At 39.4% G+C, this 25120-nt stretch overlaps 1 protein-coding gene across 1 annotated transcript in view; it reads right to left on the bottom strand.

Moving 5' to 3' along the window:
- Positions 1-6134: 6134 nt before the first annotated feature.
- The window catches only part of sorcs2 (sortilin-related VPS10 domain containing receptor 2), a 298125-nt gene continuing 279139 nt past the window's right edge, over positions 6135-25120 (bottom strand). Inside the window, exons 14-27 of the mRNA XM_062444329.1 lie at positions 20818-20925; positions 15665-15785; positions 15446-15579; positions 15000-15119; positions 14456-14627; positions 14182-14368; positions 13247-13380; positions 12950-13073; positions 11823-11935; positions 10609-10731; positions 10392-10491; positions 9668-9770; positions 7926-8032; positions 6135-6328 (exon numbers count right to left, since the gene is read on the bottom strand). Of these exons, the coding sequence (XP_062300313.1) occupies positions 6264-6328; positions 7926-8032; positions 9668-9770; positions 10392-10491; positions 10609-10731; positions 11823-11935; positions 12950-13073; positions 13247-13380; positions 14182-14368; positions 14456-14627; positions 15000-15119; positions 15446-15579; positions 15665-15785; positions 20818-20925 (1711 nt within the window). The 3' untranslated portion in view covers positions 6135-6263. The remainder of the gene's footprint in view (positions 6329-7925; positions 8033-9667; positions 9771-10391; positions 10492-10608; positions 10732-11822; positions 11936-12949; positions 13074-13246; positions 13381-14181; positions 14369-14455; positions 14628-14999; positions 15120-15445; positions 15580-15664; positions 15786-20817; positions 20926-25120) is intronic.

Raw genomic sequence — 25120 nt, 5'->3', positions numbered from 1 at the left:
GTGCAGAGGATCCAAATAGATCTCAGTGAAACGTGTGCTCACAGACTCTAAGAGTGTACTACACTTTAGTGCTGCAATTAAAGGAATAACGTCTGCTACAGATGCATCAGAGGAGCTGATCTCTTTAGTTAGCTGTTTCGGCCGTGTTGTTTCGGTGATAAAAGTATTTCGGCCGAAAACCGAAAATGCGCTTTTGGGCCATTTTCGGCCGAAGATTTTCGGTGGCCGAATTTTCGGTGCATCCCTACTCTGTGCAGTAACAAAAAATGTATACAACATAGCCTATTGTGCATATGTTACCTGTGCCAATCAACACTAGTATGTGCTAATTGGCTAAACAATTAGCCTAACCATGTGCGGTGTAGATGGCACAAATATTTATCATAGGAAAGGATAGGATAGGATGGCGCTATTTAGCTACGAATATACTGTCAACATCTAACCTAACCAGCTAACCGGCTCAGAGTATATAAATGGCTCCAACTAAACAGGTGATATTAGCGCTGCAATGTGTAAAATGCTGCGGTGCTGCGAGTTTTATCAGCTGATGTTACAAAACGTCAATTTTAAGTCAATCAGATGTTTCTCATTCAACAGACCTGAAGAGAGAGAGTGAGGCATTCAACAAAAACGTGATGCTACTGAAGCTGAATATCACTACTTAACTGTATAATACTATATAAATTGTAATTACTATAAAATATAGTTCAGAGAATAAGTTAACTATATAAAATATACTCAATGGCTTAACCTGTGCAATCTAATCCAATACAATACAGCAGCTCTGCTATAAATTCTACATTTATGAAGCTTCTATATTTTTTGACAAGGTGAAAATTCTGCTTTATGTTCATTATTGAGTGATTGTGGTGTATTAGTGCATTATATTGAAAGGTGTTCCTAATATTTTGTCCACTCCATTAATAAACATGAGGAGGGCAAAATATTAAGAACAACATTCAATGTAATGCACCCAAGTACACCACCACCACTTAATACAACCTCAGTAATAAACAAAGTAGAATTATCACTTTTTTTGACAATGTCAACAAAAACTGAAAATGTATAAACTTCAAAAAAAGAATTTATAGCAGAGCTGTTGTATTGGATTGAATTATAGACGGCAACACCAATTCACTAAGCTAGTCAATCAGTCAAAGTTCCTGTCATGACTTTGAATTTGGCATTCTTCAGAAATAGAACAAAATTATTTTAGGAGCATCAAAAGCATTGTCAAAGCTGCAGTGACAGTGTTTGATATGGAATCAGTTCTTGCAAACCTGGCTGATGTTCAAGGAGAGAGAGAACACACGGAAATTAGCAGGGGAAATGGGGATTTTTATTTACTCAAAATGATCAAAAGAAATACACACAATATTGCATGTAAATGACATATTGTTGAATGGAGTGAGGGTTAAGTGTATCAATCTTTGTCATAAATTAATGGATCAAAGGGATTTTACAGCACAGTAAATATCGAGCATAATGCCTTTTTTCAATGCAAAAAATGGAACTTTGAGCCAGAATTTCTCAAGAATGATACAGTAAATATGCTTGATACTGACTGATTGAACAGTCAGGATGGTACTGAGATCAAATGTATCAACCTTTGTCAGAAATTATGGATCAAAGGGATTTTACAGTAGAGTAAACATCGGGCATAATGCCTTTTTTCAATGCAAAAGAAGGAACTTTGAGGCTGAATTTCTGAAAATGATACAGTAAATATTAGGGTTAAGTTAATTTTGTCTCGTGAAGTTATAATTAAGGAGCGCAAAAAAAAGAAAAAGAAAAGACGATCGGTTTTCTATCGCTCATTCTCACGTCATGTCTTCTTTATAATGTCACGTGTGGATCATTAACCTTGTTACAGCTTCTACCTGTTGAGAAGATCTCAGTCAGCAGTATGAGATGAGGAGAGGAGCAGGTTAACCTCAGGTCTCTACACTGAAAGCCTGAAGTAGGAGGAGCAGGGAATCTAGCATCTATGGAAGCATAATGATGCAAAAATTAAAATGAGTCACACTACCAAATTATAACACAATGTATATGTTGTTCTACTTGTGTATTTATGTGATACAGGATGTGTGCAATTTACTTTTATATCTGTTTTTTTTTATTAGCAATATGTTATAATTTGTGATAATTGGATTCTTTATTTAATTTATATTTATATATTAGAATTGTTTCTACTCTTTATAATTTACTTTTCAGTATTTGTGATTGTATGTAACTTTTGTATTTATGGTTGTTATTTCCATAAATACCAAAATGATCCATCTATAAAATATCTATATGGGGAAACCTTTTACAGTGCTGCATACTGCATATGATAATTATATATTTAGAAAGTAGAAAAAAGTGATTCATTACAAGATGATTAGTTCAAACATTTCAATTCAATTCCCATTTTGTGAATTTCAAATAAAGGAACAGTCATGTATTTCCTCATTGAAGTTTTCTTAAAAATATAGTTAAATTCTTGTCTCGTCTCTAACTCGTGAACCCAATATCGTGTCTCGTATTGTCTCGTGAGCTGAGTGTATCATCACACCCCTAGTAAATATGCTTGATACTGAGTGAGTGAACAGTCAGGATGGTCCTGGGGTCAAGTGTATGAACCTTTGTCAGAAATTATGGATCAAAGGGATTTTACAGTAGCGTAAATATAGAGCATAAGGCCTTTTTTCAATGCAAAAGAAGGAACTTTGAGGCTGAATTTCTCAAAAAATGATACAGTAAATATGCTTGATACTGTGTGAGTGAACTGTCAGGATGGTCCTCAAGTGTATCAACCTTTGTCAGAAATTATGGATCAAAGGGATTTTACAGTACAGTAAAAAATGAGCATGAGCCTTTTTTCTATGTAATAAACTAACTGTAAAGCTTAATTTCTCTAAAATGATACATGCAAAATGTTTGATACTGAGTCAGTGAGTAGTAAACGTAGTTTTGAGGTGCAAAATGTCATCCACTGTCAGATATGTATGACAGCATCAGGCCTTTTCATAAGAAAATATTAGCATTTTAGTTTAATAGCTTCTAGACTATGTGGCCTAATGTCTGAAAATGAGCTTCAGGATCACATTGGCATGTCTGTTTTTACTTCCTTGGAATAACCAACGTTTTATTTTGAAAACCGAAAATTTGCTCGCTCCGTATCAGTGGACTATGTGCATTTGCCATACATTCTGTAATATTTTGAAATGTTGGTGCGGCTGGTTTGACCACGAAAAGACGAAAGACGGCTCACTTGACCGCAATGTTTTTTCGTGTAGTTATGGTACGGTTACTACTTCCAATAATCATTTTAGAATAATTGATTTCAGAAATAATTAGTAATTAATAGAGTACAGCAGTAAATTATACTAGGTCTAGGGAGCCGTTTTTGGCAAAAACCCACTGCTTGGATTTTGATGCCTGTTTTAAACGCAACCTTAAGTTACTGTAAAGGTGCTCCGTGTGCTTGGAGCAGGAAAAAAAGTCATTTTAGCACTCTTAAACAGCTGATTATGTGTGGCAGACAATGGGGTAGTTGACCTGGAGCTCAGTGCTTCAGTTAAAACCATTCACAATAATCACAATTTTGAATGTAAAAATGCTTTGAAGTAAGAATAGTCATGTTAAGCAGCTACATGTGGATCATAATGCAGCACACAGATATGGAAGTAGTTTAAAGGGTTTATTAACCCTCTCTAAGGACATTTTTGGCTTTAAATTTTTTATTTTCTTGATAATTTTGGGCTGTGTTGATGAATATGGCATCCAATGTTCCAAGGACATTGGTTGAAATTAAAAAAACAACAACAATCACTTATAATAGGTCTGTAATACACTGTATAGACAAAAATGTTATGCCAAGACTATTAAGGACAAAAATGTCCCCATTAAAACTAATTTTTTTTAATCCCCCTGCTAAAATGTGACTCTTTCATGCATCTGGGCTTTCATTTTGGAGCCAGGGCTGCAAAATAATAGTGTTTTTTTTTCACCTTTTTCACAGTGTCCTGTATTATGAAGCCCAGCAGACCAGTGAAACAAGCTCAGTCGATGGCAGGAGAGAGGTGAGCCAGTACTTAATGAACATGTAAACAACACTGTTAAAAAGATTTTGGAGCAGTCTGATAAAAGCAGCAGACATACAAGTTATGGGAGTGATTTATTCCAGGATGCAGTTTGAGTGCACTACGCTTCCTGATGAAGACACACGTTTGTTTTAAACAGCAAAACTCAACAGAGCAAACAAATCAGCAGAAAGAGGAAAAGAAACAAAAACAGTGTGCTCAAAGTTACATGGTGCCATCACCTGTGAAAGTCTTTCACTATTATATTGGAATATCATACTTTCCACCTTCCCCTTTGTCAAAGGGGACATTGATACAATGACAACACATCACTAGAAAACTAAGAACAAGCTGAACATGAGCAGAATATGTACAAAACATGAGTAAGGTGTAAATCAGAATGAGTGAACTGCTGTATTCTGGTATCAAATATAAGATGAACCAGTCATTGGTAGTCTGCAAAGGCCTTTCAACTAAAGACCTTTGGATTCAGAGTCTTTTGTCTTATTCAGTAACTGTCTGGTACGTCTGGACAGAACCTCTCTCACCATTAGTGCAATCAAACAAACAAAGACTTCAGCAAAAGGCAACTGAAACACTAACCAGTGTTTACAAGTACTGAGAAAAAAATGACAAAAACTTGATAAGTGTATCAAAAATATCCATATACAGTCGTCACTGTGTGATTGTGAGTATCTTTATAAGACGATGAAATTATTTCCAGTTAACAAAGACTGTAAAATTATTTTATTGATGAGATTACACTGAAGATATCAAAAATGGATACATGTGAAGCAGGCAATGGTGCCGAGATAACTGGAAACTCAGTGAGAGAAAAAAAGAAAGAAAAAACCCCGCTGTGTATTTGGGTAGTAGTGTAAAACACTCACACACATGTCAAAGGGATTATGTACAAAGTGGAGATTGATATTTACACATTTACATACAACAAACCAAACCTTTAAAGAGACATGATTCCACCGTGGGCGACGCCTAATATAGGCTGATACAGTAAAATATATCAACTACACCTTTCCTCCATTTATGGCGACCTTTTGTCTCCAGGGGAACGAGTCCGCTTTTGACCTCTGACCCAGAAAGTGTGGGGAGGATGAGGAAGAAGGGACGTAAGGTTATTAGAAATAAATAAACTGAACAACAGGTAATGTCACTGAGCAGATTCACATCTGCTGTTTTAGGCACCATGGGACAGACGATGAGCTCCTACAGAGGCGGTGTGAGGGTACGTGGATATGACTGGAACTGTGTGAACATACAGTACACTGCTGAGCTGTGTCAGCACCTGTGTGTGTGTGTGGGAGTTTGAAGAAAGTGCAACACCGCCCTCTTGTGTCTGCATGCCTACACTCCTCATATGAAAATTCACAAGGGTTTATCACATCCTACTGTACATTCCATTGAGAGTATTATTGCCTTTGAAGAGAGTGTGTTTAATTGTGGGGGGAGGGGGGGTAAATCAAAAATTGAGAAAAGGAAAACAGTAAAAATACATTTTTCTTTAATTAGACTTCACTACCTTAATGTACTCCCTTCCTTAGTATGGAAATCATCTATGCACACCAGTTTAGGGCCACTGACTACCTTGAGTGGCTACATCCTCTTAGTCATGGATGGTTCAACCCTCTCTCACTGTGAATATTACTGGAAACCAGTGAAGTGAGTCATGCTGGCTGATTGAGTGTCTACAAGTGACAGAATATACACTGATGTTCTTTTTTTACTTCTTTCTTCAAAAGACAGATGAGTGAATGTCCCTGGTGTGACGCCATCAACACCTCCATCCTCACCGGGTGCCAGTGTGGGTCTCCACGGCTGGTGTGAGAGGTAAAGAGGAGGGGGGCAGGGGGGGGGGCTTGCGATGATGTAAAACACATTTGGTAAAGCGGTGTGCCTCCCCATCCCCTAACAGGAAGAGACTGAGAGGGAGGGAAAAAAGGGTGTAGGTAAAACGTCCCTCCATCAGGTCCAGCCCCTCCAAAAATAACAAATAAACAAATCACACCAAAGCTGGAGCTGAAGGGTTGAGGAGGCCATGGAGCGGAAGTGAAATGTCCAACAAGGAGGAGGAAGAAGAGGAGGAGGACAGGAGAGAGAAGAAGGAAGGCAGAGTGGAGTCCCTGTGCTCGTTAGCCGGCAAGGCTAGGCTAGGCTAGCTCATTAGCGTTGCCATGGCAGCCATCAGCTGGTCAGGTAACTGTGTAGCTCTCTGGAGTTGATGCTCAGCACCACACCTGAATGGTTGCCTAGCAACAAGAGGGAAGAAAAAACAAGACAAAGGCAAGGTAGTTAGTAATGCTGAAGAATGATGACATGCTCTGCTTCACTGTGATAAAAAGTACTCTGTGGAGTTAAATATTTTTACTTTTTACTAAAACATTTTAAAATCTTGAATTTGTAATATTTTGAAACCTGCATTAATGAACAAGATACCATGTTGTGTCTCATTCATTCCAGTAAAAGTTTTCTGCTCACATGCTGAAAACCTTTTTTAAGGCTTCATGAGGCTCTTGGAATTTTAATTTTTGTATATGGAAAGAAGTCCTAGTACTGTATGAGCAAATCCTCACATTTAAATAGCTGGAACAAGCAAATGTTTATATTTTTTTCTTGATAAAACACTAATTGGTCAATTAATTGACAGCTCTGAAACAAAACAGGGATCCACTATTCAAATCACTCTCCAAAGTGCCACTATTGGTCATTAACTCCACAGGATACCTTTTATGTTTATATCAGCTTAACATCCATGCCACATTAACAATAGTTATATGGTAGCAACTTAAATGTTGGTCACATTCAGTGGTGTAGTGGTACATAAAGAGTAACTTTCTACATAAAAAGGATTTAGCTTTATTTTCATCTGACAGCACTTAATAGCAGCGTGAGCAGAGGGTGACCTCCATTAAACATCCACTACATCCCTGACCAGAAGGCATTCCATCACCATCTAAAGCTTTGCTATCATATCATATCATACCATATGGAGCCTTGTTGCCCTTGGGAAACACTTTATAGGACTTTTTATTAAAAGGCATGTGTCACCATAAGCAAATAGTAAAAGACAACATCAGAAATGTCCTAATTCATGTCACATTCGAGACATTAATGAGGTTGTCATGATATACCTTTAAGTTTTTAATAATAACTAAGCTGTCATTTATTGTTAGTCAGATAGGTCTAATACACAGGCTACTTATCTTTAAAGGACCAGTGTGTCGGATTTAGTGGCATCTAGTGGTGAGATAGCAGATTGCAACCAACTGAATATACCTCTCCTCACTCTCCCCTTCCAAGCGTGTAGGAGAACCTGTGATGGCTGTGAAACTTGTGAATAGTGTGAAAGGTCCTCTTTAGAAATGTGGCAGGCTCTGTAGAAAAGGACCTACTCCCTATGTATATATAAAGGGCTCATTGGTATAATCAAGTTATTACACACTGATTGAAATACATACTTATCAATATTATATTCCATTTCTGCTAAGTCTGTTTTATCAGATGCCACTAAATTCTACATACTGCTCCTTTAAACATTATGACTCAGTCAGATGATATGGCACAGTCAGGACATGATTTGAATTTGCTAATGGAGATGATGACCATGCAAAGCCTCGTGATCAACCTTGGAGGCAAAAGAAATTAATTGGAATATTAATCTCAAGGCCAAAAGGCTTTTAGTGATAAGGATAAAAAGTACCTTGGTGTGTGTTAGCTGCTGGTGTTAGTGGCTTGGGTTTTAGTAGCAGTGGTTAGTGGTAGTCCTTATAAGGGAACGGAAGGCGGGGCTACCTCCTGCGTTACCTAGAGTCTGCGAGTCCAGGTCGTCGTCGATGAACTCCTCGCCCTGGATGATGTGCTGGGTGTCCTCGCTATGATTGACGGGGCTGGTCATCTCCTGCTCCTTCTCGTTGTGCATCTGGGCGTAGACGTTGCGGCTGCCCGGAAGCTTCCTGAAAAACAGCGGGGGATAGGCATCCTCAGTCCTAAGCCAAGGACTGTGGGATTTGTTGGTTTTCGTAAGATGGGGCCATAAGTTTTGCACTGCATGTTTTTAAAACAAGTGACTTTTCGGTGGACGTTTGTGTTAGGGACGCGAGGAGGTGCTGCTGGTGGGTTATTCATGTGAAAAGAAAAGCATGCAGTGATCACAAGATATCGCACACAATAAATCATAAACTGTCAATTTTCATGCAAGCTACCAGGACAGGGAGATATGTGAGACAACTAAAGTTTTTTTAACATCAGAAAATGTGGGAAATGTTACAAATCAACAGGTCTGTTTTATGGTAATGTTGAGTTTACAGGATTTAATGTGATGCAGTCTATCTATGAACCCTGAGGACTTGGGTGGTCAGCTGACTTTTCATCTAGTGCCACAAGCTGGTCAAGTTTTAATGATTTGGTGAAATCTCTGATGTTTTCTAATGACTTAAATGATGACTTCTATTTCTATTATGGGATGGATCGCATGCATGACATTCATGTGCAGTATCTTTTTAACTGGTGCCATCAGTTCAAAACTTCATTCATCCAGTATTTGGTTTATAACCAATGCTGTGTCTTAAATCTCATTCTTCTGTACTTAAACTTAATATTTTGAGGTCCAAAGTGCGTATGGAAAAAGTATGATAAATGCAGCATTATGAGTACCCACATGGTGCACTCAAAACGGTCAAAAAGTTGAGTGTGGAACTATCGACACTTCTCGCCCTCAATGGTCGCCATCTTGGCTACATAGCAGAAGGGGAGGGACCACTTTTCAAACAGGAAATGGCGGCTGAGAACGTTGTGACTACAGTGAACATCACCACCTTATACAAATGTAAATTATACCTGTGTATTTAATACTAAACACCACTATACTGTTGTCACATATAAGCCATCAGTAGGTTTATTGGCTTTATTTAGCAGTCTGTAATGATTGGGTACCACGAACAATAACGTGAATTCTTATGCTAGCTTGCTAACTCGCTAATCGCCATTTGTAGTAAGTGCACAACAGCCATGTTTAATTTGAGACACTAACCTGTCAAAATATGCGCACTACACAAGTAAGTACAAAGTGTACTAACAGAAGTATGAGATTTGAGACGCAGCACAAGCTTTGTGTGTAGCACTAATTAGTAAACATTAGCATGCTAAAACAAGAGATTACAACACACAAAATAGTATACATGGTCTAAAAAAAACTAGCATGTAAGCATTCTCAGTAGCATTTAGCTCACTGCTGAGCACAGCGTCAAAGAGCAGCTAGTGTAGACTTTCAGTTTTTAAAAACTAAGAACTTATGTTAGATTTCTGGTACTTTCCTGTTTTACAGTATATTCATAAAATTCCATATTCTATAAGAGAAAATATTATCCATATCACCCACTGCTGCAAGTTACCCATATATTGTCTGCAGTGTCCATTTATTTTATTATCTTCCTCCCACCTCACTGATGATGTTTTGAAGCTGTGAATTTTGCTGCTGTTCAAAACATGAAGAATGAGCTTTGAGTGTTTTTATCTTTGCTATTATATGTTATTTGATTCCAGCTTTATCTTTCTGAACTGACTGACATGCTCTTTAACAGGACCCTCACCTTTTGAACTTGTAGAGGATGAAGGAGCCGGTGGCGATGATGCTGATTAGGAAAATGACTGCTAGAGCCCAAACACCGGGACCTCCAGCAGCTCCATGGTAGCCTGGGATGGATGACACACATACACCAATAAAGAATGCATCATGTTTGGACAATGAGAACATAACATAGGCTAATTTTGATTTTTTTTTTTTTTGGGGGGGGGGGGGGGGGGTGCTATGAAGTATAGAGAGGATGAGGAAGATCTCAAGACAAAGTCTGCAGGAAAAAATGTACAAAAGTGGCAGAAAGTAGATAAAGATCATCAAAACACACAACAGTTGAAATGTTTCACTCTCCACAGACAGCATAACCATTGTATATAGAGAGAAGGGTCAGTCAGGTGGATATCAAAGCAAGGCACAGCACAGACAGACTCAGACTGGAGAAGAGTTTGGATTTGTTAGGAAACCAGGAGAGGAAAACCCACAAGAATCAAAGTCCAAGCTAAAGTCTTTAAAGGTTAAAGTGCAACCATACAGAAAAACCGGAGGTGTACGATTCATGAACGCACCAGTCTCTGCTGCTGATGCTGTTGAGTCATTAGCAATTAGACCTAGCCCTTGGAAATAAATCAATGACATGCATGTTATCATTAAAAACATTGAGAACGGTAGATAAAAAAAAAAAGAAGAGCAGACTATATTGGAGGTTGCACACAGCGGTTAAATATAGAGTGCAGTACCTGCGTTTGGGTCCGCTAGCATCACCAGCACTTGTAGACCTCCTCGCACCACAAAGCTCACGTTGTTGTCATTGAAGGCTTGTATGATGGCTGGAATACGCTGAGGACCAGAAAATATTACATTAACAAAAACTACTAAAATAATAGAAGATAAGATTGATACAAAGAGGGAAATTCAGAGGGTAGCATAGCAATATAATTCATTTAGTGTGTTTACCTTATCTACAAACATGCTCCTCTTTGCTGGTTTGCTGTCCAGTGGGAGGACGTACAGGTTAGCAGTGGTGGGGAGTCCAGGCTTCACCACGGTAACCAGGGACTCCTTAGGGACACCTGTGATCTGGGGACAAATGTCAGTAATATGTAAGTTAATGAACAGTATGTCAAATGACCATGTTTATGTGAACCGTGTCGCTTTTTGTTTTGGTTTTACAGCCCACAAACCATCGTCATCAAACTTGTCTTTTTTTAGCCACAAGAGGCCGCTGTTCTCAGTGAAAAAGCTACCACAAACTGACTACATTAACTTAATGAACTTAGCATTTAGCGGCTAAAGAGCCAGATATGTTTCAGAGTAAATGTGTTAATATTAATTAATATTATAAAGGTGGACAAAATGGCTCAAAAGGGATGATAATGTTGCTCTATGTCTACTGGATGTATAAACAGGCTACAGTTAGCTGATAATCTATATGTGAACACAAACACTTGTGACAAAGATATGTAATGGAGGCTGTGATATTTTACAGTTTAACAATAAACTTAACTTTTATAAAATGACATCAGTGCACTGAAACAATAAAGTTTACTAGGAATTTAAGATGTAAATATTAAACTTAAATTAGGAAAAATAATTAAATATACATAAAATGTGGCCTATATATCTTTGTTTTAAAAAGCACATATTGGACAGCATAAACATCGATACCAATATATCTGTGATGACAATATTGGTCGATGATATCGGTTGACTAATATATCAGTCGGGCTCTAATACATATACTGTATAAGAAAATATTGGATGCATTATTATTGTTGGAGCTATTTGTTACTCTTGCTAAATTGATAGTTAAACGTTCATTTGTATGTATGTATTTTTTTGTTACTGTATGTTTCGAAGAATATAGCTTAATGAATTAGTATTAGTATTCTAGAATATTTGGATTATTTTAGTTCATTTCAATACTTTTTAATGCTTTTGTTTTGAAGGTACTGGGCAGCTAGCGGCACAAAGGTGAATTTATTTCTATAGGTAGACAGGTAGAGGACCAGCAGGCACCGGGAAGGTGCCTCAGTGGCCATTTGAGTTTATTTATTTATTATTCTCAAATTGAGGATAAATCTTGCTAAAATAAAGAAGGTAGGCTGTGTTTAAATCGTTTAAACTGTTTCTTACAGTGTGTTTGTAGTCATTTTATTTGAAAGTCCTACCTTGGCAAGTATTTTGGTGACCACCTGGCCGATGTCCTCTCTCCACTCTGGGATGTTTGGGTTGAGGCGATCCAGGTTCTTGCTGAAGCTCAGAGGGATGACCTGGAAGTTATCTGGGAGCACAACAGAGAAACTGAGTCATTGTATCAGTAGAAAATAAGTAAATGATGAGATATTGCATAGTGAGTGTCGAAGATGAACCAGCAGATACAATTGAAACTACAGATGTATTGTAGAAACACACAAATATGTGCTGAGTGAACAGATGTGAATTGTTGGTTTTCACCTCGGAGGGAACATATGTGAGAATTCAATCTGGACATACAGATGTGCACTGTTAGCATGAACAGATGGAACTGGCTCTGTGTATGGAACCACAATCAAAACAGCTTACTTTGACTGAAATGGAGCCAAGTCATAATTCAGACATTAAAAGAAAAAGAAAAACCCACCTCAGTGTTACAGTACTGTGCTTCAAACAGTAACTACACTATCACTCTCTTAAGAAACAAACGCTGGCAGCTCATGAATAAAACAAGCACATCTGTTTATAAAAAAGAAATCTGACATAATTCCTCCTGTGACACACTCACCGCCAACAACGACAGATGACATCATTAAATATTTTGAGGCAACGGTGGAAAAAATGTCAGTCTGCAGATTTTCCTCAGCTGTGACTGGATTACTCAGAGACCAGCTCTGACTTTTGCGCTCCTAAATCTGTCGTTTGCAAATAAAGAATTAACATTTTTTTAAACATCTGCTGAGGAAGCCTGTGAGATGCAGCTGAAAGCTCTAAAAAAGCTAATGTTTGACCATTGAGTTAAAATTTAAGAAAAAAAAAAAAATCGAATTACTGTTTCCAAGAATAAAAATGAACTTTTAAGCTAAACGAATCAAACAATGTATTATGTGAATTAATAATATGTTATAAGAGCTGCATATTGGCAAAAAAGTTTCTAGCTTGTGGGTTTACTTCTGCGTTATGCCACTGCACATGCTCAGTAGTGTAGTAGTGAGGTTTATTCTTAGAAAGTGAACCTATATCTTCACTTAATTCATCAAATGTTATTACACATTTCAAACCCAAGTTTATGACACAGTTCATTCAGATGTCTTAATGTTACCGTAGACTCGGACAGTCCTGGTGTCCTGCACCATGGAGCGGCCGTTGGAAGCTTGGACGGTGACTGAAACCTCTCCTGCTTCTGGGAAACGAGTCAGCAGGCTGTTCTGCAGAGTCAGCATGGGCTGCATGAGACAGTCCAAACAGGTTGGCTGTTAATTGGGGATTAACTCTGCTCAAACTCACATCTTTACTTAAAGCGGCAATAATCAGTATTGATATAACATTGATGTAATTAATAATACTTTATGTCGTGTTACTTTTTACCACCCAATCTATTTGAATGTTGGTGCTTTACCCGCAGGCTGTCTCCAATCCACCAGTAGAAGACAGTCAGGTTGGCCTCAGTAGGAAGAACTATGGCTGTCAGATTGACTTCATGGTTTTTCCCTGCAATAGGAACCACTTCAAGGTGTACTTCCTGCAGAGGTGCTGTAAGAAAAAAGAAAGAAGTGTTTTCATGAGTCGACAAAGTCTACAGTTAAACATTTAAACACTACAAACTCATAGTGAGTGGTGCACAGGTCATATAAATAAATTCATATCTTATATAAGCGCTCCAAATAAGAGAGGAAAATATCCGAGGCCAAACCTAGTTTGATCTTGACAACATAAAGAGGAGACAGCTCAGTGAGTCTCCCTCATCTTCCTCATTATCAGCTTAGATCCACACAAAGACACCAGAGCTTTGAGTTTTAAAGCTGCACAAAGACAGCTGTCTTATCAAAGGGCAACAAAAAAATAGAGAGGAACCTCCAATCCATACTGACACAATAGTTTCACTTTATATGATAAAATTCAAATGTCAGACATGGTCAGAAGAAGGAAATTATTTCTGCTTGGGAAGTAAAGAAAGAAAAGTTATAGAAGTGAGACTAACCTGTCTGCTGAATATTTGATGTGTATAGAAAAGAACACTAGACTTAACAGAGATGACTGAACTGACTGCATCTATAGCATCTATAGGCCTTAGAAGGCATGTAGATCAAAGGAGTGTTCAGGTGACTGATGTGGGTGGTTTCTATGAAGAGCTGTGTCATTCAAAACCCTACCCAAACTGTACACTATGTGGTGTGTGTCTGGGAACTGGATAGTTTGGTTTGTGCCTCTCCACAGGTTACTGCACAGGAAAAACCTCACTACCTTCCATAAAGAAATGTCACCAGAGGGTGCTTAAGTACATAGTTTTCTTATAACAATATCAAACCTTCAATGACTGTGTTAGATGCTGACCTGTGACCTGAATGTACATGGTGGCCTCGTCGTGCCCTGCCATGTTCTCCGCCTTCACCGTGACCTTGTAAACGCCTGGTTTTTCGTAGCGATGCTGGATGGGTTCATCCGTCACCGTCAGGTTCTGGTAAATGGCCCGAACCCCGTCGCCGAGGTCCACCTGGTACTTGGTGCTGCTGGTGTCGCCCTGTGCAGGCGGAACAAGGACGTTTTAGCTCCCTCGGTTTGAATGAAGAGGGAACGACTGACGAGAAAGCGAGAACTTTCATCCTACCTGCTCCTGGTGGACAATGAATGTGATGTCATCGCCGGGTGCCACGGCAAGCATCTGCCCTTTGATGCCCAGCTGTAGTCCTTTAGGAGGCAGCAGAGGGCAGTTGTGCTGTTTGGCGCTCTGCTCCTTGTTTAGCCCTCCTTCACACACATTAGATATCACCTTCCGGTACCTGAAACACAGCAGAGGGCAGTGCAAGTGTCAGTGTATGGAGGTAGAGACGGGGAGTATTTAAAGGGATAAGGCTACATTTAGACTTGGTGCTTAGTTTATTTGTAAAGACGTTAAAAATATGTGTACCAACACCTCTGAAGTTCACTCAAATATTGCTGACATAAATGTAAAAGTTACAATTTGTGGTTTTAGAAAGAGTTACATGCTATAATAGTTTTCCTCCAGCCCAGTACTTATTGCACAGGCATGTAACTGATACCGATCTTCTCATCTTACTGCTGGAAAGAAAATGAAAAAGTGTATCTCCCAAACTGTTGAACAAAGTGTGCAGCTACTTGGTGCGTTTGTGTGCTTGTGAAAATGCACAGACCCGGTGCTGGACTCGAAGGTTTGTCCTAGATGGCAGTCGTCCGGTGGCGAGTCCGGGTCATGCCAGAAGTCAGAGAAGCAGCGTTCACCCTCAGTGTGGGAGCGCTCGAAACCGTAGTCACTACACACACACACACAAAATAAACAAAGACATGATATAACTATTGCGTTTTTAAAAAATGACTAAAATAGTGATTCCTTAACACTGTATGTGCTTTTTGTTGTGGGGGTGGGAACATAATGATAATTAATAAGATAAAGACTCAGTAGAGCCAGTTTAATTGTTTGGTTAGTTTCATCATACAAGTAATGTAGTGTACAGCCTAAATGTGTTTCTATGGTTACCTGACACATTTATTTAAAGTAATAAAACATTTGGTGACACCTGTTAGCCAATAAGAAAGTCATGTTCCATGGTAAATGTATTCTATAATTCTGTGGTCTCACCAGTTGAAGTCTTTCTCGCTGCACTGACAGGGTTTGCTAGTGAGAGCCGAGGTGTAGCTCTTCCCTTTGATACAGAACGCAGTGTCCTTCCTCTTTCTGAAACTCCGCTCCTGGCCCATAATGCACTTCTCTCCCTGAGGGTTAACATAGAGGAATTGAGTTTCAGATGACAAGATGTTCTGTTTTTTAGGTATGTGTACGTGTGTGTGTAGGCATCACCTGCAGGTTTGTAAGCAGCCAGGAGTCGTAGTCGGACTCAGTGCACTGTCGGGGGAAAGACTGCCTGAAGTCCACTTTGACCAGCTCCCAGTCTGACCTGTAGCTGATGTGGCCGAACACACTGTGCAGAAAATGAACACATCATTTAATATTATATTTTATTTTACTTTTGTTTTTTTTCTTCTTCAAAGAATCAGACTTTGTGACAGTGAAAAATGTTTCCCCTTACAAAGCTGCAGTTCCTCCTTCTGTCCACTAGATGGCAATGTCACACAGCACAACATAAGTAATCAGTACCATCTCCAGTCCTGAACTCAGCTGTCTTCTCCTTGTGTCAGTCAGAGCAGAGAGTTGTTGTTTTTTTTAGCAGACTGATGTGACACAAGCCAGCGACTCCGGCATATGTTGCTGTGCCGGTGGCGGGCCGCTCTCACCTCGTTGGAGTGCAAGGCGAGCATGACTAATGTTGTCTTCACCCCTGCCGTTAAAGGGAAGTGATGGATGTCTCGGCTGCTGACTCCCATATGCTTCTGTTCCACCTTCTCTTCCCTTTACCTCCATTGTTTCTCCTGTGTGTGTTTTGGAGGGGGGGGTGTCTCTCTCTTTCTCAGGTAAGTATGATATCAATGGAAGTAATAAATATGTTAAAACAGAGTCCATCAACCGGACAGGACCTCAAGATGAGGTAAAAAGCAAATGCAGGAGCCACCTTGAGGTCCTTTTTATTTCTGTTTTGTTGAACTTTAGTGTGGCACATTACCAAACATGATGAATGTGATGAATCAAAGCAGCAAAAAAAACCTGCCACACAGTTGATGCCCTGACCTGAGTCATATACTGAGACTCTACCTATTTCCACTGAGGGAAAACAGTGGTTTAGTTTAATATAAGAATCATAATGTCTTTGTTTGAATACATTTGAAAATCAACTTCAATAACAGAAATAAATTTGCAGAATAAATACACTGTAACCATGTCATCATTATCATGACTTGCCGATCAAAACTTCTGTCGATCAGAAATTGAAAATGTCCACCTACTGTATGATATTTTGCGTCACAACCGTTTTGACCACCCCCAAATGTAGGTGACTTCAATCAATCAATCAATCTTTAATACATAGCGTCAAATCACAACAAAAGTTATCTTAAAGCTGCAGTCGGTAACTTTGAGGAGAGAGAGGACTTAGCATCAAATTTGAAGAAGTACAACTTTCAGATCCCTCCCCCTCCCTCTCTGCTGCACTCCTGCTCTGCCTCCAAAGGCAATTTGCCAATTTGCAGTAGAAGCAATAGATGGGGCTAAATGCTTTTTTTTTTTTTTTTTTTTTTTTTTTACAGATTACTGTTTCATGTAATGCTGTCTTTACATAGGGACAGTCTTAGCAAATATGACAAAAAGTTACTTTTATAAGACTTACCAACTGCAGCTTTAAGCCACTTTTCACATAGAGCAGGTCTAGAGTGTACTCTCTAATTTAATTTGAAGAGACCCAATGTTCTCCCATGAGCAAGCACTTAGCAACAGTGGCAAGGAAAAACTCCCCTATAATGGGAAGAAACCTCAAGCACAACCAGACTCTAGGTGGGCGACCATCTGCCTTGACCGGTTGGAGTTTGAAGGCTTTGTGTCAAATCATACCTTCTGATGCAGTACAATTCTGCTTTGTCACTGGCAGCTGCATTAATATTCCCCAAAAAATGACACTACTACATTTGTTACATTTTCATCTCTGATTTTTAGATGGAATGAAACAAACCAACCCCTTAAGCACAACAGACTGCCATGTTTTGGGGGCAATGACTATGCTAATATGTCAGGTTGTGACAGTTTGGTTAATCTGACTCGGCCCCCTCATGCAACCTTGCCTTGCAGACAGAGAGGTGTAAGATATAAATATGAAAATGTTCTCGCATGGTCAGACCTATTGTTTCTGGAAAGAAATGTTGCTATTGAGTTCTCCAAATCAAATTTCTCAATGCTCTGTGGAGTACAAATGAAATCTTATTCTCTGTTATATTTGAGTGGAAGCAGAAGTTTGGAGAGGTGGATATCTCCAAACCTCAGCACATAAAAACAAACCAATCTGCTTGGTTAGGTACCACTAGGGATAGCTGAAATAGTATGTAGATTTTCTGTGATTTGGGTGAACTAGCCTTTTAAAATCCCAGTCTAGATTATGATAGGTCATTGTTCAAACAAGTAGTCCAAAGTTGTCACTGCTAATTTCAGCATCAAGTGTTAAAACATTACTATGCTTTGTTTGTGTGCAAATTCCCACTACTAACCTCAGAGTTAATTTAGTACTTTTTTCTGTTTTTTGAATAGCCACTCCAGAGCTGTAGGAGCTCTATTAGTGGACAAACAGAACTTCAATCAGCTCAGTTAAAAGAAATCAACACTCATTAACAGCAGGGAATTTCTTCCTTTAGTTTCTCTCATTAAAATACAGAGCCAGAAGGAGAAAACATTGACAAGAACTTGTTTGGAGGTTAATTCCAGGAGAGTATTTGGTACTGAATGAGATCAGATGCCGGGATTCGTTTGAGGAGAATGTGTTTGCTTTTGGAAGTAAGTATACAGCAGCATCGGCAGTATAAGCATTGAGAGTATGAGCGGTCTGTAATATTTGACCGGCTGTCATTAGTATGAGTGGTGGACGATCTCTGCTCCCCCACCTGTCCTTGGTGCTAAGTCACTGCTCAAAGACTTCATTACGGGATAGCAGGCTGTGCCGTCAAAAATCGAAACACCGTGGCAAGGAAATAGACCCTGGCTAATCTGTCAGACACGAGCTGCCCTCAACACCGCTCCTTGGCCGGCGACCCTATATCTCTGCAGCCAGACGGACGACGTATATATATATATATGTGTGTGTGTGTGTGTCTGACACATGGCAGATAATGGTGAGTGAGTCTGAGTGTGTGTATCGGTGTGTATCTGCGGATGTGCGTGCATGTGTGTGTGACCATCTCTTTGCCCTTCTCAGCGGATTACAGCTGGAAGCCGGCGTTATCTCTGGGCCAAGACCTGAAGTCTGAGATGATGTGACAACTCTCACTCCAGCTAACTTACTGATGGAGAGATTGGGGGAAAAAGAGAGGAAGTGAGTGAGAGACAGAGACAGGAGGGAGGTATATATGCCTTAAAAGATTCAAACTCTTGAAGCCTGTCAACAGTTTGAGTCTGAAGCTGCTGATATGTTGCTCAAATATTCTTCATTTTGACCATTTTAACATAAAAAAAACAAACAAACAAGAACAGTAAAAGTCTACAGCGACACCAGCGGCCCCATGAGGCTCTGATGCTCATTTTAATGTTATTACATCCGAGACTCCATGTTCCACACAGTGAGGTTCGTGTTATATAGTTGAAAAATGCAGAGTCAGAAACCAAAAATTTCAAGACAGCCTCATAGTTGTTATTCCGAGTCAGAAAGACTGTGAATTTCTGACAACTACAATATCTTCCACTTGGTAAACAGATCCGAAAATAACATCTCAAAACTCATTGGTTGATTCAGAGACTTAAAGGGGAGCAATACACCGTCACTTTCACTTGCTGACTAACCTGCTACAAATATGTCAACATAAATTTAAAAAGGTACTTGAGGCAACATGAATAAACCTCTTGGAACAATGTGTGAATCCCATGTCGGAATACTGGGAGGTTTTTCTGTTCATTCTGCCAACATTGCTTGAATGCAGCATTAGGCTCAGCAACACTTTGAGGATTAACATGTTAACTGTAAATATATTATCAGGGACAGGTGCTGATGTTTAGCATTCGATTTTAAAGATCCCCTCCAGATAGTAAAAACAAAAGACTGCTTGGAATATTAAATTCCAGCTGTTGTTTTTTCAGTCAACAGGTTTTGCCTCATTGAAGAATCCAGATCTATGAATACGCAAATATTGTTCACTTCAGAAGTTAAACAGGTGGAAAAATGTCTCCTACTTCATTGAAAAGTCCATTCTAAGTGTCAGTGTGCACTGGAACCTTCAAGTTTCCACATAAAAGTTGCTTACTGGATGATGATTGGCTAGTCCAAACTAGCTCAAGCTCATAGGTCCATGAAATGACCAGTTGGTGGAGCTAGATTAAAGGTAAAAGGTCACCAAAGAGTTCTAGACAAGATGGCATAGTGAATATTTTCTTTTCAGCACTTAACTAGTTTGCTTGTACATGTTCTATGTGCAATGACAATTAAGTTGAATCGAATCTAATCTATCCCAAGTTATTACATGATTCCCTTTTGGCGGGATTGTGAATCTACCAGTTCAATGCAACGTCCTGACTGCTGTTCTGGTCGAAGCCTGGTAGAGGCCGGTAGAGAGACAAGCAGAGACAGCGAGACACAAACAATGAGTGGACAAATACAGAGCAGAACCATGGAAACCAAATGTCAGAGAGGGGAAAGGCAAGACAGGGAGGGAGGGTAGAGGGCACGTACGAGCCTCCTCTCCCATCAACCTCTGCTACAACAGCAATCAAACCCTCAGGAGGTGAAAAGAGAGGGAGGCTTGGCAGGAGAAATCATGAGACTGGCTGCTGTTAACGCCACGAAATTGGGCGGCCCGCTCCAACAGATCGAAAGGGAATTGTTGTGATGGGAAATAAACTTGAGTTCCCTTGAATGTAGTGTATGGCCAAGGCAGGGCCTTCCTTTCTGACCCTCCAAGACAACTCATTAGAACCAAGCAGAGAGCAGGAATTGTGAAAACAGGACTGAGGGGTTAAGCTATAGGAGGTGTTAGAGATATTGCACATTTAATTTCCCTCTATGGATGATGATCTGCTTTCATGACCTGATGCATTTCATGTATTATACATGGGAGAAACATCACATTTCTAGAAGGTCACAGAGAACATGTATGAGAGGTAAACAGCATCATGTCGATCTAGACATTGTAATTAAATGAATGTCTAATGAACTTTAGCATTTCATACTCATTACAGTCCTCGCTGGATTTGAGGATATTATAAAACATTCTGCTTCCACAGAGATTTTTAATTTCGTTTACTGGAATTTACAATCTAATACTTGGAATGGAAGCTCAGATTAGGAAGCTTTCAAGCTTTACAGCTTTCTTGGTGAATTCAAATGTACGTATATACTTTTGTTCTGCAGTTGAAATTGTGATTTCACTCACGTCATAACCAGGGTCTCATCTCCTGGCTCGCTCAGGAGTCCATCGACGAACACAGAGGTGCTGGTGAAATTGTGAACAGTCCACGTCTGTCCTTCATCGATACTGAATCTGTGGAAGAGGAAGATTTCACCATCACCAAAACATCAGACAAAACATGTTGGTGTTAAATATGGCTATGTGACAAACAGACAATGCAACAAAGCTATGAACCAGCGACAGAAAAGATAGACGTTATCTAAATAACACAAATTTTAAATGAAGTGCTTTCATACAAAAATGAGACTTTCTGTTTAACTATTTGGAATTTGAGTTTGCCTCAAACCAAACTTTGCTTTATTCACTGTGCTGACAACTACTGTAGCAAACAGTGGCAGCGATGCTGAGTAAATGTGACTGCATGATGGAGAAGGATCAATGTAGAACTGAGCTCGCGCTGCAGGCTGTGTGTAGTAATGATGTGCTAACAAGCGCTACAATGTGCTAATCAGTAGGTAAACATGCATGGATATACAAAGCTAAGAACCATTCTGTTGCTATGGTAAAGGCCTTCGTAGGCTTCAAACAAGATTGTCTAACAGAGTCTGAAAACAGCTTTCCACAGCCAGAATCGGGAGGGAGAGCTTTAGAACTCTTACGAAACGAACGCAGCAGAAGGCAAGGTGTACAGAGGTGTGGAAGAAAAACTGTGTTTGCATTCTCTTAAGTCCACTTGTTTCATTCTCCCGATGACAGTTCCCATCACTCTTTGTTTTTACAACCAAATTCAACATAATGAATCCTTCTGAGGAGTGAATGTCCAAATGTTTGCATCCTTATCCTCATTAAGATCACAAAGACTACTTTCGTCGCACCTTTGAGTATGGCCATTCACCACTGTATAACGTAGCTGATTTGAAGCCATTCATTTAAAGAACTTTAGTGTCTTCTTTTCTGATGATTCAAAGTCTGTTAAGGCAAATAAATAACACTTAACCATTTCTAAGGCAACCATTGGCTCTGTAAGACATCAGCTGGACAACTACAGTCACACATCCAATTATATATCATTTCTTCCTACCAGCATCGGAAGAATTATTAGAGATTGATGGGGTGATACCCTGTAATCAAATTAATTAGCAGACGGCCAAACTTATGATTCCACTCCATGCTACATACCAGCATTTCTTCCAGTGCTATAAAGAAATCTAAAACAAGACTTATTCTACTCAGAGCTAATCATAAATCATTAAATGTATGTTACACAATCCTGCCCGGGCGGTGTGTTACTTTGGCATCTCATTTCTCAGCCTGCCAGCTTTTCATAATTAAATGATATGAATTCGTTGTGTGAGTTACAGTGTAAACAAAAAAAAAAAAAAAAGTCAACCGATGAGAGCGGCTAGGGAATTATTTGAAATGATTTGAGTGTGTGTGAGCACATGCAGAGTTGTCGCTCTTAAACGTCTAGATGTGCTGCTTGTCAAGCGGCCGTGAAAATACCATCGCTTTGATACACAGAGTTGTAGATATCCTACCCCTGCATGGGAACATGGTGTCATTATTTCGGCGATTCAAAGGCACCGTTGAGTCGGGGAACAAGTCTTGTTTTCAGGGATGTGGAAAGATTTTTTCCATGAGTGTCTAAATGCAGAGGGCTTGGCTTGGTGAAGAAGGGTTTTAGGTCAAGAAGGATTCTTAACAGAGACAAGTACTGACTATCCTCAGAGGTCCTCTCTCTCCAGCTTGCAATGTCCTCAATACCCCTCTTTCTCTGTGCGTCTTCACATCTGTTTTTTCCTTTAAAAAAAAAAAAAAAATCATCTCTGCTTCTTTCTCTCTGGGAAATTTAACCAGGCCACATGGATTTATTAAAGCTCTAATTATCATAAAGTAGAACTTCACACTACGTCTTGTATGCAGCAAAAACAGCATTGCTGCACTGAATTTCTGGGTTGAAAGGTAAAAGTGTGTTGAAGCTTTGATCACATCCATTGATCAGTGATGGGTGTGCCCTGCTGTCCTTGTGACCACACACACTATAGTGCAACGCTAGCTCACTGCTGAACGGGTCGTGAAAACCAACCATGTTGTCTGACGATAATGTGAAGATTCTGCTAGCAACACTAGACCGATTCAAAGAATGTGCAATCACCAAAATCACCATGAAGCCAAAATGATGAGTATGCAGTTACTATTGCAATGATAGCTGCATTTAATAATGTAGGTCCCATGTCCATCCTGTACCCACATTCTATCGTCTCAACCAGCACCAATGGGGACTACAATATAGAGAGGCAACAAAATGCCAATACATTGAGTTGCTATTGCTCACATTATTCCTGTGGTACCACCTTCTGAAATAATGAAGCAGTTTCACACTTTTCCTGCTTTGCTGACAATTATTAATATTAAAACTGTATCTTGAGATATTGAAATGATTATAACTTTAAAAAGGCTGCAAAATGATCTTTAACATTATTTGGAGACCAGTTGGAAGCGCAACACTGACATAACTTATTCCCTTCTATAAAAGCCTGTGGTGTAACAGAATGCCAGTACAACAATAAAGTTGCAGTTTTATAACACAGTGGAATAAGCCAGCTAATTAGAGCAGGCGTCCAACAAAGACGTGTACTGAAGATGTAATAAATCTATGTGCAAAATACTGGAATAACATCATAGCTCTGCCATTCATTTTTTTGGCTTTAGAACAATGCCTTTTAGCTTTCACAGCCGAAATGTGTTGCTCTGCTCATACTCACACATAACACTGTACTGTATTTCAGTGCAGCAGAGGAAGAAAGAATTATTGGAGTTCACGAGAGTCCAAATGAGAGGAGAGTTTCTACCCCGGAAAACAGAGACAGTGGGCCAGATAGAGTTCTGGAAGCCAGAAATCTCCGCACCTGATGAGGTGATAACATTATGGCCGTTTTGTGTAATGAAGTGCTAAAAAATCGTTCTCGATTCACTTTGGAAAGTTGCTTTTCTTGCGAGGAACACTTTCTCTTGCCTTGACAGGTCTCTGTGGCTGCTTGCGAGATGTTTTCCACCACATTTCCAGAGGCTTTGGGATTATTGATTTAACTGAAGTATGAGGGAGGGGAAAATGTGAAGGACAACACTCTGAGGTCTTTCACTGACAGACCGATGGGAGCTCATCGAAAAGGTCATTTGATTTATGTCTGCGATAAATGTTTTTCTGAGTACTCCCTTATCTATGGTTTCTCATTATTTCATCCTTATTTATTAAGGTCGATGAGATAACATCTTTGCTGAGCTTGAAATTGTCTGTGTGAACTGTGGAGAGAGAGGGGGTGATCTTAAATGATTTTGAAGGGTACAGGGTTGGGCTGGGTAACTGAACTTCCCCTGCACTGTAGACATATCAGGCTGTGGAGCCTGTGATGATGCCAGTACCTGATACTGTTAGACTAATATGTTCAATTATGACCACTGCCTTAATTCCTTTTATTCAATGACTTACTCGAAAATCCTTTGAAACAGTATTTAGAGTGGTAAGAGACACTAACCTCTTCAGGGTAATAATAATACATGAGGTGTCACAAATGATATTTAACACTAATATTATTTCTAATTAAATCTATAACAGTTGAAACATGCAAAAGTGGGGGTTATGAATACACTATAACAACTGAGCCATAATCACTAATAATCCATTGACTCGTTTACTCGATGACGTTGTGAATCGTGAACCAGACAACAAAAGTAACCACTGTGCTAGTGGTATGATGTCATACATTATATAACAAAACTGAGTTCTCTCATGTTCGATATCACTAAAATGTACATTTTGTCAATGGGAAACCAAGCTATACCACTCTATTTTAGCCAATCAGCAGGGATCATTCATGCTTGTGCACAGGATAGGTGGAAGTCATTAAAGCAGTTGTCTGTGTGAGGACATGACAGTCTCCTGTCTACTAGCACATGTTGAATGGTGGGGGAGGGCTGGTGAACTGCAGAGAGGCCGCAGCCAATTCACAAAGAAAGTGTTTTCTTATGGAACAGATATGCTTCCATTTTATTAAATGTATCAATCTACACTGAATTATAGACAGTCTCACGTTTTAATGCTCCAAGTCAGTTTCTGTCATACAAACATCCTGCTGTATATATATTATGCCAACAATCTTTTTCCAGAATGACTGACTTTTTTTTCTTTTTCTGTCTGAACTCTCCTGCTCCACCTTTTTACTTATTGGGACCTTTATCCATTTGTACTGGCGAGTGTTATTTTGGATTCAAACTGCACTCTTTCTGTCTTGATTTGATTATTTGCTCTTGACATCTGACATTCGAT

Source organism: Scomber scombrus, chromosome 23 (genome assembly GCF_963691925.1).
Source record: "Scomber scombrus chromosome 23, fScoSco1.1, whole genome shotgun sequence".
NCBI lineage: Eukaryota > Metazoa > Chordata > Actinopteri > Scombriformes > Scombridae > Scomber > Scomber scombrus.
The sequence above is the reverse complement of the archived record's forward strand: the minus strand, read 5'-3'. Positions and strand labels throughout refer to the sequence as shown.